Source organism: Callospermophilus lateralis, chromosome 2, assembly GCF_048772815.1.
Source record: "Callospermophilus lateralis isolate mCalLat2 chromosome 2, mCalLat2.hap1, whole genome shotgun sequence".
NCBI lineage: Eukaryota > Metazoa > Chordata > Mammalia > Rodentia > Sciuridae > Callospermophilus > Callospermophilus lateralis.
Window position 1 is genome coordinate 75,425,152 of NC_135306.1, and position 20,459 is coordinate 75,445,610.

General features: G+C 37.6%; 1 protein-coding gene and 1 pseudogene across 2 annotated transcripts in view; one reads left to right on the forward strand and one right to left on the reverse strand.

Moving 5' to 3' along the window:
* Positions 1-10,860: 10,860 nt before the first annotated feature.
* On the reverse strand, positions 10,861-11,035 carry LOC143386397 (U6 snRNA-associated Sm-like protein LSm5 pseudogene; annotated as a pseudogene).
* Positions 11,036-13,111: 2,076 nt separating this feature from the next.
* Vps13a (vacuolar protein sorting 13 homolog A) overlaps positions 13,112-20,459 on the forward strand; it is a 259,461-nt gene continuing 252,113 nt past the window's right edge. For both annotated transcript variants that reach the window (XM_076846072.2, XM_076846073.2), the window contains exon 1: positions 13,112-13,288. In XM_076846072.2, coding sequence (XP_076702187.1) covers positions 13,189-13,288 — 100 coding nt within the window. In that variant the 5' untranslated portion in view covers positions 13,112-13,188. The remainder of the gene's footprint in view (positions 13,289-20,459) is intronic.

Genomic DNA, 20,459 nt, shown 5'->3' on the forward strand with positions numbered 1-20,459 from the left:
TTCATGTTGGGTTTTATTGTGTTCCTTTAAGGAGTGCTGGGCAGAAAACCTAGAAATAGACCCACACAAATATACTTAAGATGATTCTGATAAAAATGCAAAGGCAATTCAATGTTGAAAAGATAGACTTCTCAAAAAATAATGCTGGAGCAACTGACATCCATGGGCAGGAGTGAAGGAAGGGAAGATCTCTACCTCAGTCATGAGAAAATACAAAAAGATGTTAAAATGAATCATAGACTTTAATGTAAAATGTAAAATTTTAAAAACTTTTAGGTTTTTAAAACATAAGAGAATATTTTTAGGATCTAGTGTTAGTTAAAGATTTAATATACTTGACACCAAAGTAAAATCCATAAAAGGAGAACTTGATAAATGAACTATGTCAAAATTAAAAACATTTTTCCAGGCATGGCAACATACACCTATAATCCCAGTGACTCAGGAGGCTGAGGCAAGAGGATCACAAGTCAAGGCCAGATTCAGCAATTTAGGAAGAACTTCAGCAACTTAGCAAGACCCTCTCTCAAAAAAAAAAAAAAAAAAAAATTTTTTTTTTTTTCTTAAAGGACTGGGGATGTGGCTCAGTGGTAAAAAACAAACAAACAAAACAAAACAAAACAAAAAAACCACCCATTAGTTCAATCCCCAGTACCACCCTCCAAAAAAGAGAGAAAATTAAAAATATTTTTGTTTTTTCAAAAGTTTTGTTAAGAGGTTGAAAAGACAATCTAACAAATAGGAGAAGATGTTTGTGAAACATATATCTGACACAGGACTATATCCAGAATATATGAAGAACGCTTGATACAGTTTAAAAAGCCAACAATCCAAATACATTCCTAAGTCATAAATATTTCACTAAGAAGATAATGAGGATGACCAATAGCATGTAAAAAGGTATAAAAAGATGCTCCATATGGCTTGTCATTAGAGAAATGCACACCTATCAGAATAATTGAAAACATTGCTGGTGGGACTGCAAATTGGTGCAGCCACTATGGAAAGCATTATAGAGATCCTTGGAAAACTGACAATGGAACCACCATTTGACCCAGCTATCCCACTCCTCAGTCTATACCTAAAGGACTTAAAAACAGCATTGTACAGGGACACAGCCACATCAATGTTTATAGCAGCACAATTCACAATAGCTAAACTGTGAAGCCAACCTAGATGCACTTCAGTGGGTGAATGGATAAAAAAAATATGTGGCATATATACACAATGGAGTTATACTCAGCAATAAAAGAGAACAAAATCATGGCATTTGTAGGAATATGGATGGCATTGGAGAAGATAATGTTAAGTGAAGTTAGTTAATCCCAGAAAAACAGATACCGCATGTTTTCTCTAAAAAAAAGAGTCTGACTCATAGTGGAGTAGAGAGGGAGAGCATGGGAGAAATAGATGAATTCTAGATAGGACAGAGGGGTGAGAGGGAAAAGGAGTGGCAGGGGGTTAGCAAGCATGTTGGAATGTGGTAGACATCATTATCCAAAGTACATGTATGAAGCCACAAATTGGTGTCAACATACTTTATATACAACCAGAGATATGAAAAATGGTGCTGTATATGTGTAGTAAGAATTGTAATGCATTCTGCTGTCATTTTTAAAAAAAATCAATAAAAAAATTTTAACACAGAAAAAAAAATAAAGACAGTGACATCAAGTGCTGGGGAGAATATGGAGGAACTAGATCGCTCAGTAACTGCTGGTGGGCATGTGAATTGGCACCACCTGGCAGTTTCTAAACACTACACATGAAACTGCTGTGCTACTCACTAGTTGCACTCTTGGGCATTTATCCAGAGAAATGAAAATGTATGTTTACATGAAAACCTGTGTACGAATGTTTACAGCAAATTTATTCATAATAGCTCCAAATAGGAAACCACCTTGTTACCTTTCAGTGTATGAGTGGTTAGACAAACTGTGGTATACCCACACGTTGATTTCTACTCAGTAACAAAGAGGAACAAATTACTGATACATGCCACAATGTGGATGAATCATCAGAGAACTGCACTGCATAAAAAATGCCCAACATAAAGTGATATAGCTGTATCATCCCACTTATCTGACATTTTAAAAATGACAAAATGATAAGAAATGAAGGTTAGAGTAGTGGTTACCAGTGTTTAAGGAAGGTGCCTGGTGGGGTGAGTGGCAATAGCTATGTAAGGAGAGTATGCGTGATCTTTGTTCTGATGGCAATGCTCTGGAACTTGGTAATATCGGTGTTGATATCCTTGTGCTACTGTACTATAGTTTTGAAAGGGTTTACTAATGAGGGAAACTGGGTGAAGAGTACATAAGATCTCTATTATTTCTTATATAACTGTGTATGAACTAAAATTATCTCAAAATAAAAAGGTCTTTAAAAACTTAAAAGTTAAAGCTTTTATAGTAGCTACAATAGCTATTCTAACTGCTATGGCTTGTATGGTTGGCCCTTCCAAAACTAATGTAGAAATTTAATTGCTGTTGTGACAGTATTAAGAGATAGAACCTGAAAGAAGTAATTAGGCCATAAAGTCTCTATTCTCATGGGTGGATTAAATAATAAAAGGCCTTTTAGATGTGAGTTTGCTCATCCTCTAGCAGCTTAGTCCAGATATATTCTCATTGAAGTGGCCCAATCATCCAAGTGCTTTTAAGATATATTCCATCATCTCAATTGGCCCAAACAAGTCACATGACCAGATGGACAGTCAAAGGGTGAGGCAGAATGTGCCTTCCAGGAAGGGAGAATGCTGCAAATTAAAGGACAAGACACACAGTCTTTTGCCAAAGAATGGAGTCAATGATGAAATTCTTACAGAAAGAGTCAGAAAATGAACATAAGTATATTATGAGACATAATGATAAGTACCATAAGAGAAACTAAAACTATGAAAATAATGACATGAGGAAGAGGTAGAGATGGAGTTGGTGCTCTTTTTGATTGGGTGGTTAGGGGACATCTCCTTGATTAGGAGACATTTGAGCAGAGACTTCAATATGAGGAGGGATCATTTGGGGGAATCTGATGGAAGCTAAAAGAAACAAAATAGGTAGGGGAATAGGCAAACAAAAGTGATGAGAACGCAGATGAAAATTATGAACTGTATCCCTATTGACCATATGGTGCCATAACCACTTTTACATGTTGATGATGTACTCCAAAGTGCCACAGCATCTTCATTTTGCTGCTCACATTGTTTACAGTATCTTCAGTCTGATGATGAAATCAGTGTTTCAAGCTGAGTCAGTCATCATGTTTGTCTTTTTATACCAGATGAATTAATGAATTTTATGCAATCAGAGAAAAAAACAGTTTGTACTGGGGCATGGCAACTAAAAGATAAAATGGAGTCTTATACAGTCATCTTTAAACCTACTCAGAGACCAGTACAAATGCCTGACATACTCAGTGAACAGAATCAAAACTTTGTTTAAAAACTGGCCCACTAACAATATCATGTTGAAGGAAAGAAAAGCTAATTTGTATTCCATACCACAAAGTTGCAAGAAAAGCCAAATTTGTGTTCAATACTGCAAAGTTGCCATCAATTGAGACTTTTTAAAAAAGGTATGGTTAAAATATATGGTTAAAAATGCCATAAATTGACATTAATAATGTTGCACTTTTGATCTGACATTTAGTTAAAAAGAGGTTTAGAATTTAATTAATTAATTATGTGAGAATTAGTTTATAATCAATATCACTTAAAAAGTTTGTCTTAAAAATCGGTAATTTCGGGGCTGGGGTTGTGGCTCAGTGGTAGAGTGCTCGCCTAGTATGTGAGGGGTGCTGGGTTCGATCCTCAGCACCACATAAAAATAAAATAAAGGTATTGTGTCTAACTACAACTAAAAAACAAAATATTTTTTAAAAATTGGTAATTTCAATTTGAAGACCAAATGAGAGGGATTTTATATAAAAAGTTCCACTAGATGGTGCTCTCCTAACTTCTTGGAGGGAAAGCTCAAGCAGTTGGATTCAGTAGCAGACTACTTGACTCAGCTCATTTAATGTTAATAAAACTCTGAATTTCCCTGGATATAAAAAGCAGAGTGTGGCCGGATGCAGTGGTGCACACCTATAATCCCAGCAGTTCGGGAGGTTGAGGCATGAGGATCCCAAGTTCAAAGCCACCGTCAGCAACAGTGAGGCTCTAAGCAACTCGATGGGACCCTGTCTCTAAATAAAATACAAAATAGGGCTGGGGATGTGGCTCAGTGGTTGAGTGCCCCTGAATTCAATCCCCAGTATCCCTGCCTCCAAGAAAAAGAATTAAAATACTGCAAAAATACAAAAAAAAGTGTGTTATTGAACTTTCATTGACAACGAATATTTATCTTAACATTGAAGAAGCTGTGTATGTTTATGTTAAGTATGGACATGAACTGGATTTTCTAGATGAAAATGCACAACTAATAAAGATGAGTCTCACATTTGTTAGTACCTGTTTTTGTGGTTAAAAACTGTTCTCTTTTTATGACTCTTAAAATTACTTTTGTTAGGTATTTTAATTTTCTGTTGCTGTAACTGAAGACTATAGACTGGGTAATTTATAAATGGAGGTTTATTTGGCTCATGATTCTGGAGGCTACAAAGTCTACCAGCATGGGCAAGCATCTGGTGAGGGCCTTCCTGCCACATAACAATGTGGTGGAGGGCATCACGTGGCAAGATAGCACAAGCGTTCTAGCTCAGGTCTCTTCTTCAGAGCCACTAATGCCAGCCTGGGAACATAACCTCATCTAATCCTACTTACCTCCCAAAGACCCTACCCCCAAATTCTGTTATCATATGAATTTGGGATTAAGTTTCAACACATGAACTTCTAAGGAATTCATTCAAGCCATAGCAACAGCTCAGGTGGATCAAATGAACTTGTTTGCATTCTCTAATAGCTAAATTCATTTTAGTTTTCAGAATTTTTCTTTTTTGGTATCTCTCTGATTTTGATATTGCTGACTACCCCCTTCCGCTTATAAATCCTTCTTGGATTGCTATGTTATTCCAGATATGCTGGCTTATGTTGTAGGATTCCTCATGTTTGTTTGCCTCCTCTCAAAAGAAGAGTTTCTTCACCATTCAGTTCTTACGTTTCTGCTTTTCTTTCTCTAGAATTCTTTTTTATTTTTTGGGTACCAGTATTGAAAGGGGCAGTCAACCACTGAGCCACATCTTTAGCCCTATTTTGTATTTTATTTAGAGACAATTGCTTAGCACTTCTCCTTTGCTGAGGCTGTCTTTGAACTCGTGATCCTCCTACCTCAGTCTCCTGAGTCGTGAGGATTACAGATGTGCACCACTGTGTCTGGTTTCTCTTATTTTTATTTTTTTTTTGGTAGTGGGAATTGAACTCAGGGTTGCTGTACCACACTGAGTTATGTCCCCAGTCCTGGGACAGGGCTTTGCTAAGTTACTGTGACTGGTCTTAAACTTGTAATCCTCCTCCTCAGCATCCTAGATTGCTGGAATTACAGACATGTGCCATTGTGCTTGCAACAGTTTTTTACTCCAGAGTGTCATCCATTCATTGTATACTGATGATTACTTCTGTGTAGGGAGTTTTCAAGTATTCATCTCTTGATCTAGACTCTCACTGGAATCCCATTTCTTAATTTCTAACTATTATTAAACATTTCCTTCTGGATTTTTAATTCTAATCTATCCTGAATATTTTGTTAGATTTGAAATTCCATGTAATGTATCAAAACCTGAACTCCTTATCATCTCCCATAAAAACCAATGCCTTATTTTTACATTCCAGTTACTATGAATAATACCATCTTTAAATGATTTAATTCACCTAATTCATCACACTTAATTAGTCTCCAAGGCTGGTTAATTCCACCTTTATGACCTCCTTCACATCTATGCCTTTTCTATTTATTTAATGTACATGGACTTGTCAAGATTCATAATTATTTCTTGCCCAAATCTCAATAATGGCCTCCTGGCTGCTCTGTAAATTTGGTAGTTTCCTCATCTGTCCTTGTCATTGCTTCTTATTTGTATGTTTCAGTTTATATTTACACTAAAAGGTTGCATAAGGTAGGCAAGGCAGAGTGATGGAGGCTGGCCTTAGAGCTGCACCTTGAAGTAGTGACCCAGGCTCTGGGAGACAGCTTAACAAAAGTGGCAACATACACAGGTTCACAAGGTCTGTTCAGTCAATGATTTACAAAGGAAGGAAAGAGAACAGAGGCAGGAAATTGAGATGGTAGTTAATATTTAAAAGTCCAAATCAGCAGAGTTCATTTCTGGGAGATCTTTCACATTCTGTCTAAATCAAGAACATGATTTGGACAAATGGGAAGATGGGCTGGTCTGAACAAGCAAGGGTGATATTAGGGGATTCAGCTCATGAAGAGCTACTTAACTCTGCTGGTCTTGTGCCACAGGACAATTAGGATCAGACTCTCAGCACTTCTCTGCATCCTTCAACTTGACACACCTAATACTTCACTGCCTGACCTGTTCTTGTCTGAGTGCTTGACCTTTGGACTCATTATCCATTTATAGACTGGCTGTTATTGCCTGGCTTCTCTCTTCATCCATAATTTGCATTTACTCTCTTTGATTATATTGTTCCCATCTCTCAGCCAAACATCTCCTTTGGCATAGATGTTCCTTCTCTTAACAATAGGTGTATACAGAATTGTTAGCTAGATAGAAAATTATATAATGAAAAGGTGAAAGGCATCCTCCAAGATATCAAGGATATACCTAACTCAAGGGTTGAGTGAGCAAAGGGACAGAGCTGGACACTCAGAGGAACCTTCCAGCTGATACTCAGATTTCCAAGGTGGGGTGCTGTTTGATTGGCCTCTGTTTCTGAGTTCTGAGAATGGAAAATGATAAGATTGGTTCTGATGTCTTTGGAGATGGTGATATGATGCTGCTTCTGCAAGTGTTGGAGAAAATGCAAGCTAGATTCAGGTGCTGCTAAAATAATTTGACCAAGTATGACTGCTGAAGACTTGACAGGTCAGGGAAGAACTCTCTGATTAGATGATATATATATTTTTTTTTTGGACACAAACCTGAATAACAAACAGTCAGTCCTGTAAAATCAACCATCTAACCAGAAATCTGAGATCAGCAAATATTGATGGATGTGAGCATTTTGGGCTCTCTAACTGAAAAGAGGCCAATTGTTTCAGATAGAGGCAGAAGAAAGTGCTTAAAATCCCTTATTTTATGTTCCCTTTTTAAGTATTTTAATAGAGACCACATAGTAATGGTATTTTAATAATTCTGATAAGGGACTACATTCAAATATCTTTCCTTGAATAATTTACCAAGTACCCTATGCGAAAATATTAAAATATCACATAGAATCTCTTAAGCTCATTTCGTGTTTTTTTTTTTTTGAGGCAACTCCTAGTTGACCTTAAATTAGCAGAACTTTAAAGAATTGTTTTAAAATAATTATAGATTCATAGGAAGTTGTAAAAATAATTACAAGAAAATTGCATGTACCATTACCCAGTTTTCCCCAATAGTAGTATCTTAAATAACTATAATACAATATCAAAACCTGGAAATAGAGACATCAGTACCATCTGTAGTGCTTATTCAGATTTCATGAGTCTTAAGCACTTCTCTGTGTGTGTAGTTTAATGTAACCACTATTGCAAATCAAGATTCAGAAATGTACCATAAACACAAGATTCTTTCCTGCTACTTAATTGTAGTCACACCTACCATTTCTGCTCATACCTAACCTTCTGTCCATTTGTAGCTACACGTACCCCCTACTCATACCTAACCTTTGGCAAACAGTCATCTGTTATCCATTTCAAGATTTTTTTTTTTCAGTGCTGGTGTTTGAAACCTGGGCTTTATGCATGCTAAACAAGCAGTCTTCCACTTAGCTATATCCCAATCCCATTTTAAGAATGTTTTATAAATGGGATAATACAGCTTCATGCAACACAATTCCCCTGAGATCATGCAATTTGTTGCATGTATTGGTAGTTTATTTCTTTCTATTACTATTACTTCATATTATGGAGGAACCACAATATAACCATTTAGCCGTTGAAAAAAATTGGGCTGTTTCCAGTTTTGGCTATTTATGAACAAAGTGGCTATATACTTTCGTGTATAGGTTTTTGTGTGAACATATATTTTCATTTATTTGGGGTAAATGTCTAGGAGTACAACTGCTGGTTTATATGGTAGGCACAGGTTTAGTTTTTGTATAAACTGCCTTTTTTCCAGAGTGGGTGTATCATTTCACATTTCTAATATACGATTAATCCAAATTTTCCTTATCCTCACCAGCATTTGTTGTTAAACCATTCTGACAGGTTAAATAGAATAAGATATTCTGATATCTCACTGTGGTTTTAATTTTTGTTTCCCCAATGGCTAATAACATTGAACATATTTTCATGTACTTATTTGCCATCTGTACCCTCTCTTTGGGAAATGTCTGCTTGTGTCTTTTGGCAGACTTTTAAAGGTTCACATCCCTCTTCATATCTTGGCTATAAATCTAGGGAGAACAATTTGTCCTTGTGCATTTATACTTTTCCCAGTTATAAAATAACATACAATATAATAAAATTTCAAACACATTCCTCTTCACAGGTTAGAACAAATTAATACATGCTCACTGTTAAAAAAAAAAGAACTTCAAGAATAGAGAAAAATGTTCATTCACAAAAAACTTGTCATCTGGAAATAACTACTGTTAATATTTGGTGAGTGTACTTCTAAATTTCTGTATTTTATATATATGTGTGTGTGTGTGTGTGTGTGTGTGTGTGTGTGTGTGTATACTTTGCATGCTTAAAAACACATCCACAATTTATACAGTTGGTGTGATACTATTCTGCATCTTGTTTCTTAAAATACTGGCATCCTTCCATATTAGTTTACATCTTCCCTATCATCTTAATGCCTGCATAGTAACACAATGTGTTTACTTATGTTTACTTATTAATGGATATTTAAATTGTTTATAGGTTTTTTGTTATAAGTAAAGTGTTAGTGAATATTTCTAGAGGGATAGTTTTTGGGATTTTTACAATTTTTTTAGATCAAATCTCTAGAAGTGGGATTGCTGAGTCAAAAGTCATCTCTGTGTGTGTTTGTAAATGTTTAAAAATTGCCTTTTAGATTGTGTCAATTTACATTTCCACCTATACTACTTGAGTACGTTTCTTGTCTCTCATCTATGCTTCTGATACATTTCTCCATTTAAAGACTGAAGCACATACATCCAAGTAACTTTTATTTATTTATTTTAAAATTTTTTTCTTAGTCATAGATGGATACAATATTTTTATTTTTATGTGGTGCTGAGATTCGAACCCAGTGCCTCACACATGCAAGGCAAGTGATCTACCACTGAGCTACAACCCCAGTCCAACTTTTATTTTTATAATTTTTAAGCCATTAACTGAGACAGAGTCCAACGCTCTGTATGGCTAAGTCAGTTAATGGTCATCTTTCTTCAGCATACTTTTTAGGATCATGGTCTTCTTCAATGGCTTTGTAATCCATCTAGCCTGCTACTATAAAACTAATGATAAAGACAAGCAGAACCCCAAAGATGTTTACTAGTGGAGAGAAGAATTAAGAGTTGTAGAAAAAAGGTTCAAGATCACTACCAGCATGCAATTTCATAGACAGAAACTAAATACAAAACAGCAAGTCCCACCTACAAAAGTTAGAAATTTATTGAAGTTAGATGATATTGTAGTTTGGGGTCCTTTGAGTGCTCCCCCAGGCTTTTCCCATCTGATCATACAATTTGGTGATACAACAAAATATAACATTTTAATTATGATATGGAAGAAGAACAATTTACATAGACATAGTCCCAAATTTAAAACTTGAACTTTTTTCTTAGTAGTTCTTAGGCTTATTTTTCAAGGTCCAATAGAAATTTGGTTTAACTATCGTACCTGTATTTTTCATTATAGCATAAATGTAGTTTTACCTGCAAACTTCCTTGGATGGATTAGGCAACACCATGACTGAATGTAAATAATATGTTTGAGTAACAGGGAAATGTGTTGTTCATGATTTACTACCTAATATTAGAATAGGATTCAGTTACAATATGAATTTTATTTATTTCTAAACTTTCTTCAGTAGATTTTTTTTCATTGCCGTTCAGCAATTAAATGCTCATACTTCTAATTTTTCAGCAGCACCCTTTCCCTTTTCTTGGATTGTAGAAAACTAATATTAAGTTGTTGAGATACTTAAAGATGCATTTTTGGAGCAAATTCTGGAAGTTCTTGCAACTTTAAATTTATGATGGTTGATATAACAATGGAATTTTGTGGCTACTGTACATCTGGCTTCTTACTAATAGTAAAGTAGCAAAATACCTCATTAGGGCTTTATCCTTTGCTAAGTATCTTCGCCTCTATTAGTTTCTCCATACAGATATTCTGAAGTAGGTTTCTTCTTCTTTTTTTTTTTTTTTCCCCAACCAAAAAGTCTTTACCTTTTAGTCTTCAAAAAACCAAACTCATATGGCTGGGGCTATAGCTCAGTGGCAGAGCACTTGCCTTGCACGTGTGAGGCACTGGGTTCGATCCTCAGCACTACATAAAATAAACAAATAAAATAAAGGCATTCTGTCCATCTACAACTACAAAAAAAAAAAAAAGGAACTGAATTAATTTCTTCTTTTTCCAAGATAATTATGACTAATTTAGAAATTTGGTCATACAATATATCTTGAACATATTTCCCTTTAATGGGAAAAATTATCCTTAGAGAACCTAAACATTAAAAGATTTAAAAAATATATATTTTAAAAATACTCAAGATTTTTAAAAAATCTATTATAAAACAAAATGGAATCTAGTATAAGTCAAGGAAAATCATTCATCCTTCAGGTCCCTCTCCTTCAGGAACCAACATTGTTATATTCTTTCCATTAAGCAAAATCTTATCTGATTTAGTAATCCTTTTTCCTTCTGATGTCAAACTCAGTGACATCTTACAGCACCATATTGACAGTTAATCCTAGAAGAGTTCCAACAATTTCCTTATCATTCATCACAATATGAATTCTTGATCCTATACACTTGTCCACTATACTCTAGTGGCAGCAGGTGCATTATACTTGTGCTATACACTTGCTTTGTATACTTGTCTGTAAGCTCTAGTGGCAGTAGGCAGTGTTAGCCAGAAGTGGCCAGCATCCTGTGGTGGCTAAGCCAGAAGTGGCCAGCATCCTGTAGTAGATTTCTAATGTAAGCCAAATGCAAGAGAAGCAATGCAGTGTTTCTGACCTCCACCACTGAGTGAGGTCAGTTAGAAAGGCCAGGTTCCAGTTCTGTGTGACTTTGAGGAAATCCTTAACATCTCCACTTCATTATCTTTAAGACCTTTAAAAAGACTTTATAAAGGCCCTTCAAATATAAGATTGTATAAAAATAATCAATTCATGTAAAATACAATTTTACACTGTTTTTTTTTTTGCCAGCCATTCTACTTGCAAAGATAAAACTTAAACCTTTAGTTTTGAAACCCTGGTGACTATGCTCAAAATTTAGTAATATGGGGCTGGAATATAGCTTAGTTGATAGGGTGTTTGTCTCACATGCATACAGCTCTGGGTTCAATGCCCAGCACTACAAAAAAAAAAAAAATAGTAATATGATACAGAAAGTAACAGAAGTCATTGTTATTTGACACGCAGAGAAGTTCAAGGTACACTCATATCTGAAATAGGTAAGAAGGTGATCACTCTCTCCAAATCTCACATCTAGTGCTCCTGTGATCTCAGGCCTTTGGGCTATTATAAACCTCAGGAATGGGGTTGAAAGAGCTCTAATTTTTACTTAATTTAGGTCAGTGTTGGGCTAGGCCCCAAAATGGCTGTAGTTAGGTTACCTAGCTGAGATTTCCGGCAAGCTCATGTTTCTAATGTGCAGCTAGGGCTAGAAACCAACTATGTTATGGTAAGTCAAGGCCAGAAACACTCTGATTCAGCTTTTATACTCAAGGTCATAAACATTAACTTATGAGCATGAGTCCTGCTCCCCTCCACCCCCATGTAACCTGTTGGCAGTGTGCCTTTTTTGATTTGCATATATAAAGACTGTGGCCATCGCTAAATAAAACACATCTACTATACTAACTGCATTTTGCATCTTCTTCTATCTGCCAACCCTGAATTTGTTTCCTGGGTCTGAGTCCTCCGCGACAGTCTGTCACTTCCCAAAGCTGGCAGGATGTGTGTGTGCGCGCGCGTGCGGTTGCGGGTGTGTGGAGGGGGTGCAGCGAGTATCCAGGAAGCACTCAGTATCCTTTGAGGGACTCCGCAGTTTCTGGACTGGCTGACTTTTTGTATCTGTGAGAAACCTGTCATTCTTTGGAATGAAAGGCGGCTCCCCAAAACAACACGGGGGGGGGGGGGAAGTGCCAACTGTTCTAATTGCAGTTATAGGAAAGGGAGCGTGGAATTCCATTCCCAAGCAGCTAGGGAGCTTAAGATATCTCGAGGGCTGATGGCGCGTTCTCGCCGGGGCATGGAGGACAGGAAGGGACAGTACAACCGTCCAAATACCCAGCTGGCCGAACCCTCCCAACCTGTAATGAGTGGGGGTATTGCTCCCTGACCTACCTCCTTGGGAAACCTTTGGCCTAACAGAGAAGGGGCTGGAATTAGCCCCGCTTTACTTAGGGGCAGCTCCTTCAGCTCAAATGGCGGCGGGTGGGGAGTCTATCATTTCCTCAGACTGGGAAGGGGCGTTCCTGCCTGGCGGTGAGAAGCGCGGTGCTGGGTCCAGCCTGAGTGGCAGGTCCGCTCCCGGGACTGCAGGTCGGGAAGGGGTAGGAAGGGTCTTGTAGCCCAAGCATTTGTTCTGTTGCTAGGCAATGCGGAGGAGGCGGGGCCCACGGAAGACCAGCCCGGTTTGGCCCCAATGGGGCACGCGCCGGACTGGCGGCCGCGCAGCCGCCCTTCCGCTTGGAGAGGCGCGCTCAGATCGACACCACGCCCCGCCCCCGCCCACAAGCCCGAGCTGCGCAAGCGCGGTGAGAGCGGCCGCCTTCGCCCTTGCCAGGCTCGCGCTGGGGCTGAGCATCAGGCTGGCGGCAGAGGCGCTGCTTTCGGAGCAGTCCCGGAGCCGGTGAACTGGGCGGTCTCGAGGGCGGGGCACTGGGAAAAGAGGGCGGCCGCTGTGCCTCGCGCAGCCGAGGAAGATGGTATTCGAGTCGGTGGTCGTGGACGTGTTGAACCGGTTCTTGGGGGACTATGTGGTGAACCTGGACACGTCCCAGCTCTCTTTGGGCATCTGGAAAGGTAACGAGGCCGCCGCCGACATCCGTCTCGCTTGCCTCCCGGGCCCTCGCTGCCTGCGCCGGCCGGGTGGTGCCTTCTTGGGGCCTCGGGCTTTTGGCTAGCCCTGCGCTGCCACCTGCCGCCGTCCGCCTAGCCGTTCAAGTTACGTAAAGAGGGCGGCGGTTCCCGGGCCTCAGCTCGTGAGTTACTTTTGGGGGAGGGTCATGAGTGCAGGGTGAAAGACTGCCAGTTTTTGGAGCTGAGGGCACTGGTAGTGGGCTCCATGGGTTCAGGTTCCGGGGGAGGCGCCCATTTTTTGAGCCCTTGTCCCGCGCGTTTGGCCAGGGAAAGCCACGACATGCTTCGGAGTTTGGTCTCATCACTGTCATTTTCCCCTTGGGTTATGACGAAGGCTTTAGAGAGCCCACGGGAATGTTGCACGCTGCTTTGCACGTGAAGGCAAGGCGCTGTGACCGAATACGCCCTCCTACTTCCTCTCCCAGCCTCGCTTGTTTGCCTCAACGCCTGGGTTTTCCTTCTACCAGCCTGAGCTCCGGGCTGGTAACTAACAGGAAAGTCCTGAATAGAACAACAACAAAATTTGTTTTTTGTACCAAGCATTAAACCCAGGGGCGCTTAACCACTGAGCTATATCCCTAGCCCATTTTATTGTTTTTTTTTTTTCTTTTGAGATAGTGTCTCGCTAAGTTGCTTAGGGCCTTGCTAAGTTGCTGAGGCTGAACTTGGGATACTCCTGCCTCAACTTCCCCAGCAGCTGGGGTTACAGAGGGGTGTGGCTCAGTGGTAGGGTGCTCGCCTGTCATGGGTTGAGTTCCCAGAAATGCAAAAAGAGATGAAAGTGCTAAGTCAGAATAACTCTTTAGGTCGTTCTTGTGTGTTCAGTGATAGCTTGACCAAGAAGAATGTGGCATTGGCAGTGAATTACTGACTTAAAAAACAAAAACAACAAAACCTAAATGGTCTGGGCATCATGTCAGACCTATAGAAGATAGGAAAGAACATGCATGCATCTGCACTGTATGGTGAAGGACTAAAGCTTTATTTTGTGTGCCTCTACTGTGGTGCTGTATCTTATCTAGAACCTCATTTTTAGTTCTTCCATCTGTTCTGTGTTATACCCTTTCTTATTTTAAAAATGTATTAGAAATTAGATTCCTTTTTGAATTGAATTTCTGAGGCCAAAGTTAAGGCTAATTATTTGTGTGAATAGTATATTGTTTTAAAAGTACTTTGTTCTCAGACATACGCACCCTTCCAGCCTTCTAAAATACTTGTTTGAGTCTTCTCGTTTATGGAATAATATAAACAAGTAATTTAGTTTGACTGTTTTAAAAGTACTTTGTTCTCAGATATGTGCACACTTCTAGCCTTCTAAAATACTGAGTCTTCTTGTTTATGGAATAATATAAGCAAGTAATTTAGTTTGACTTTTTAAAAACCTCTGTAACTACTGATGTCATCTAATACCGTGATGGAGTGGACTACAAAAATCAAGGACTTAAATGTAAGCACAGCCTCTCTGATGAGTACCAGAAACTTGTAGATTGTTTGATTTGTGCTACTTCTCAGTTGCAAAGCGAAAGTAATAAAACCTGACTCCTCATTGTGCCTCAGAAAGAAGCCTTAGAAAACACTTAAGGTGTACTTTTTTGCAGGGATGCAGGAATTGAACTCAGGGTCACTCAACCACTGAGCCACATCCCCAGCCCTATTTTGTTGTTGTTGTTTTTGTTGTTGTATTTTATTTAGAACAGGGTTGCTTAGCACTGAGTTGCTTAGCACTTCGCTTTTGCTGAGGCTGGCTTTGAACCCTGGATTCTCCTTCCTCAGCCTCCCAAGCCTCTGGGATCACAGCACTGCACCTGGCATTAAAGTGTACTTTTATCTATAGGGAAACAGTGTTTCTGCAGTTGATGAGAAGTTTTGTGTAGTGTGATTTATCAATAAATTTATTTATTTAAAACACTTGTGTATAAGTCTCTCTTGATGAATGGTAAGAAGCAGATATCATCACAATAATGATCTAGAAAAGTTCCATCAAGCCCCCCCAAATTCATTCTGCTGCTCCTTTGTAGTTGACCACTCCCAACCTCCTAGCAATTGCTGATTTATTTCTATCTCTATCATTTTGCCTTTTTCAGAGTGTCATATAAATGGAATTACAGGATTTGTCGTCTTTTGAGTCTGACTTCTTGATTTCACTTTTTTACACAAAATGCATTTGAGAGTCATCCATGTGTTGTATACATAAGTATTTCATTCCTGTACTTGTGGATGTTGTTTATTCTCTAAATGAACTATAAATATTTATATTTTTGACAGTTGAAGTATATTCCTATTTTGGCAGTTACGAGTAAAACTGCAGTAACATTCATTTACAGGTTTTTGTGTAAACATAAATTGTTGTTTCTCTTGAGTAAATACATAAGAGAGTAGGATTGTGTGGTCATATGGTAACTCTATGAGAAACTACATATTTCAGGCATAAAGAAGAATGAAATGATGGCATTTGCCAATCCCCAAAAAACCAAAGGCCAAATGTTCTCTCCAATATGTGGATGCTAACACATAATAGAGGGGGAAAGAAGAATAGAAGTTCATTGGATTAGACAAAGGAGGATGAGAACAGGAAAGACAGTAGAATGAATTGAACATAACTTGCCTATGTTCACATATGAATGTGAAACTCCATATCATGTACAACCTCAAGAATGGGATTCAAATTAGAATAAGTTATATTCCATGTATGTATGGTATGTTAAAATATACTCTACTGTCATATATATCTAAAAATAACAAATAATAAATAAAAAAACCCACACTATGATTTGGATATAGTATGAATGTATCCCCCAAAGGTGTTGGAAGCTTGATCCCCAGTGTGGTGATGTTAAGAGGTTCTGGGATCTTTTAGAGCTAGGGCCTAGTGGGAAGTCGATACTTGTTCATCACTTTGGCTTCCTGTCCCCCTGTGTGATCTCTTTCTTGCATGTGTTCCTGCCATTGTGAGTCCATCCACCACAAGATGATGTAGCCAGGGGGACCCTCACCATAGCACTGTGCTTTTTTGAATTTCAGCCTATAAGATTGTGGGCTAATTATACTCCTCCTCCTCCTCCTCCTCCTGCTCCTCCTGCTCCTCCTCCTCCTCCTCCTCCTCCTCTTCTTCTCCTCCTCCTCCTCCTCCTCCTCCTCCTCCCCCCCCTTCTTCTTTTTTTAGTAAGTGCCCAGCCTGAGATATTTCATCATAATAACAATAGCAAAGTATTAATACTATATGAAATTGCTTTTTGAAGTTTCTGTATCATTTGCAATCTCATCAATATAATATCAGGATTTAATTTCACTACATCCTCAAAAGCACTGGTATTTTTTATATGAATATTTTGCCTATATTATTGCACTCCTTTGTATTTGCAGTTATAACATTTAAGTAGTGCCCTCTTCTTTTTAAAAATATTTTTTTGGGGGACTTATACATAAATGGCTTCTTTGGGATGTATTTAATCTGCCCATAGCATAATTTGGTCTATTTCTTTCCTTTATATTTTTCTTTTCTCCTTTCCCTTTCCCTAATCCCCAGCCTTTATTCTACTGTTCTCCCTTCTATTTTCATGAGATCCTCTTCCTTTTTCTGTCTTCCACATATGAGGGAATACATATGACTCTTGACTTTCTGAGTCTAGTGGCTACTGTCACTTTGATATCGTTCAGTTTTGTTCATTTCCTGCAAATGACAATTTTATTCTTCTTTATGCCTGAGTGAAACTCCATTGTGTATGTGTGCCACATTTTCTTTATCCATTATCTTCTAATGAACACCTAGGCTGGTTCCATAAATGGCTCTTGTGCAATGTTATGCATGTATCAGTATAGGGTGCATACCAAGAAGTGCAATAGCTGGGTCATACGGTGGTTCTATTCCTCATCTTTTGAGGAACCTCCTTATTGATTTTCAGTTGTTTTATTAATTTGCAACTAAGTGTTTAACAGTGTTTAAATGTACCTTTTTCACTATATCCACTTCAGCATTTTTTATTACTTGTCTTGTTGATGATTGCCATTCTAACTGGAATGAGATGAAATGTGTTAATTTGCCCATTTATTGATTAGATTATTTGTTTTTTGGTGTTAAGTTTTTGAGTTCTTTATATATTTTAGATATTCTGTCAAAAGAATAACTGGCAAGGATTTTTCTCCTATTCTGTAGGCTCTCCATGATATTAATAGTTTCCTTTGCTGTGCAGTTTTTTGTTGTTTGTTTGTTTTAATTTGATGCCATTCATTTGTTAATTCTTGGTTTTATTTACTGAACTTTAAGAGTCTTATTGAGGAAGGCAATGCCTGTACCTGTATATTAAGAGTGTTGACTCTGTGTTTTCTTCTAGCATTTATAGAATTTCTGGTCTAAATCCTAGGACTTTGATCCATTTTAAGTTGACTTGTGCAGGGTGAGAGATAGGGATTTTGTTTCTTTTTTTTTTTTTTTTTTATATATGGGTAAACAGTTTTCCCAGCACCATTTGTTAAGAGGCTGTCTTTTCCCCAAATATGTCTTGGGCACCTTTGTCAAAGATCAGGTGTCTGTGGAATTTTTTGTCTTCTATTGTTCTTCATGTCTGTTTTTATGCTAATTCCTTGCTGTTTTTATTACTGTAGGTCTGTAGTATAATTGTAAGTCAGGGTTAGTGATACCTCCAGCTTTGCTTTTATTGCTCAAAAAAGCCTTGACTACTCTGAGTCTTTTATTCTTCCATATGAATTTTAGAAGTTTTCTTCTAGTTCCATGAAGGATGTCATTGGTATTTTGATTGAGATTGCATTGATCTGTGTATCACTTTTCATAATATGACCATTTAATAATATTAATTCTGCTTATCCAAGAACATTGGCGGTCTTTTTATTTTCCAAGGTCTTCCTCATTTTTTCTTCAGTGTTCTATAAATTTCATTGTAAAGGTCTTTTCCTTCCCAGGTTAGATTTATTCCTGGGTATCTTATTATTATTATTAAAAAATAATAAGACTATTGTGAATGGAATTGTTTTATTGATTTCTTTTTCAGTGGATTCATTTTTCATTCATTCAGTGGTTTTTGTGTATTGGTTTTGTATCCTGTTGCTTTGCTGAATGTGTGTATCAGCTCTAGAAGTCTCCTGATAGGTCATGTCGTCCGTCCCCCGTCCCCCGTCCCCCGACTCCCGTCCCCCCGGATCTTCTAAGTATAGGAACATGTCAAGGACATCCTGTCTTGTTTCTGATTTTAGAGGAAATGCTTTCAGTTTTTCTCTATTCAATGTGATGTTGGCTTTGGGTTTGTCACATATAGCCTTTATGATGTTGAGGTAGGTTCCTTCTATCCTTAATTTCTTTGGTATTTTTAGCATGAATGGATACTGGATTTTGTTAAAGGCTTTTCCTGTATCTACTGAGATGACAACATGATTTTTGTTCTTAATTCTACTTATGTGGTAAGTTACATTTATTGATTTGTTTATGTTAAATCATCCTGTCAATCCTGGAATTAAAGCAAAATTGAAGTATAGTCTTCTTAATATGTTGAATATAACTTGCTAACATTTTATTAAGGATTTTTGCATCTGTGTTCATCAGGGATACTGGTGTGTAGTTTTCTTTCCTTGTTGTGTCCTTTCCTGATTTTGGTATCAGGGTGATACTGGCTTCATAGGATGATTTGGGGAGTATTCCCTCCTTTTCTCTTTCATGGAATACTTTGAGGAACACTGACATTAGTTCTTTAAATGTGTTAGAATTTAGGTGAGAATCCATCTGGTTTTAAGTTGGGAGACTTCATTTCTTTGTTGGGAGACTTCATTACTGTTTTAATTTCATTGCTTTTTATTAGTTGGTTTAGGTTTTATTTTCTTGATTCAATTTTGATAAGTTGTATGTATTCAGAAATTTGTCCATATTTTTAAATTTTGGAATATAAGTTTTCAAAGTAGCCCCTAATGATGCTCTGGATTTCAGAAATGTGTGAAGATGTCCTTTTTAATCTCTAATTTTATTAGTTTGGGTCTTTCTTTGGGTTACTTTTAAGGGAACATTTAAGGCAAAAGTGTTAGAAATTCAAAAAGGCAGTTAAAGTGTCTTGTGTAATAATTATTACTTTCAGCACAGAAAAACCTGAATTTCATAGCCTTTTCTTAATTTAGTCTTTCTTTGCTTTTTTTTTTCTCCAAATTTACGCTACTTGGACAACTGTAATTTTTGTTGTTGTCATGCCTGACATCCTTATGTAACATAGTTATTGCTCTTTAACTGGTGTGCATATCCTGTTTTTGAAATTTTTAATCCCCAGTTTTCTCTTTGTGTACAGTACAGTAGCCATTTACCGCATACCTCCATTCTTCTAGGGATTATATAGGAAAAAATGAAGATTTAGTCAGGACCTTTTTCCTGATTTTAAGAGGTCATTATTCTGAAATAGGAATATACTAGGGAACCAGACAAATGGTTCTTCAGTCCAGGGGTAATTACCAATTCTAATTCTTTAAGTATTATTATTGTTACTATTTTTATTTTTCCAGTGTTGGGGACCAAACTCAGGACCTTGTGCATGTGAGGCAAGCACTTTACCACTGAGCTACATCCCCAGCCCTTAAATAATCGTTTTAAAATTTTTATTTACTTATTTATTTTTACCATGTTCTAAGTTCTTTCATAGAACTTTTATGAGAAGTATTCAAGTATGAATCCATGTTATCAGATTTTCTTAGCCTATGTCCATTTACATACCTATCCACTATCTAGTCCTGCTACATATATGTTAAACAGGTATTTGAGGTATAATTGACATAGTAAAACACATACTATTTTTTTCAAATGCACTTTTTAAAGTCTACAATTTGGTAAGTGTTGGCATGTGTATGCAATTGGAATACATCATCACAATTAAGATAATGAACATATCAGTCATGCTCCAAAGTTTCTTGTGTCACTTTGTCATCCTTTCTTTTAAGCCCCCTTTCCTTTCTCATGTTTCTTGTCCACTGATCAGCCACGGATCTGCTTTCTGTCACTATTAGTTTGAGTTTTCCAAAGTATCTTTATCTGGTTTTGGTATTGGGATAATTCTGGCCTCATAGAATGAATTAGGAAGTGTTCCCTCTGCTTGTGTTTTCTGGAAGAGATTATAAGGGATTAATATTT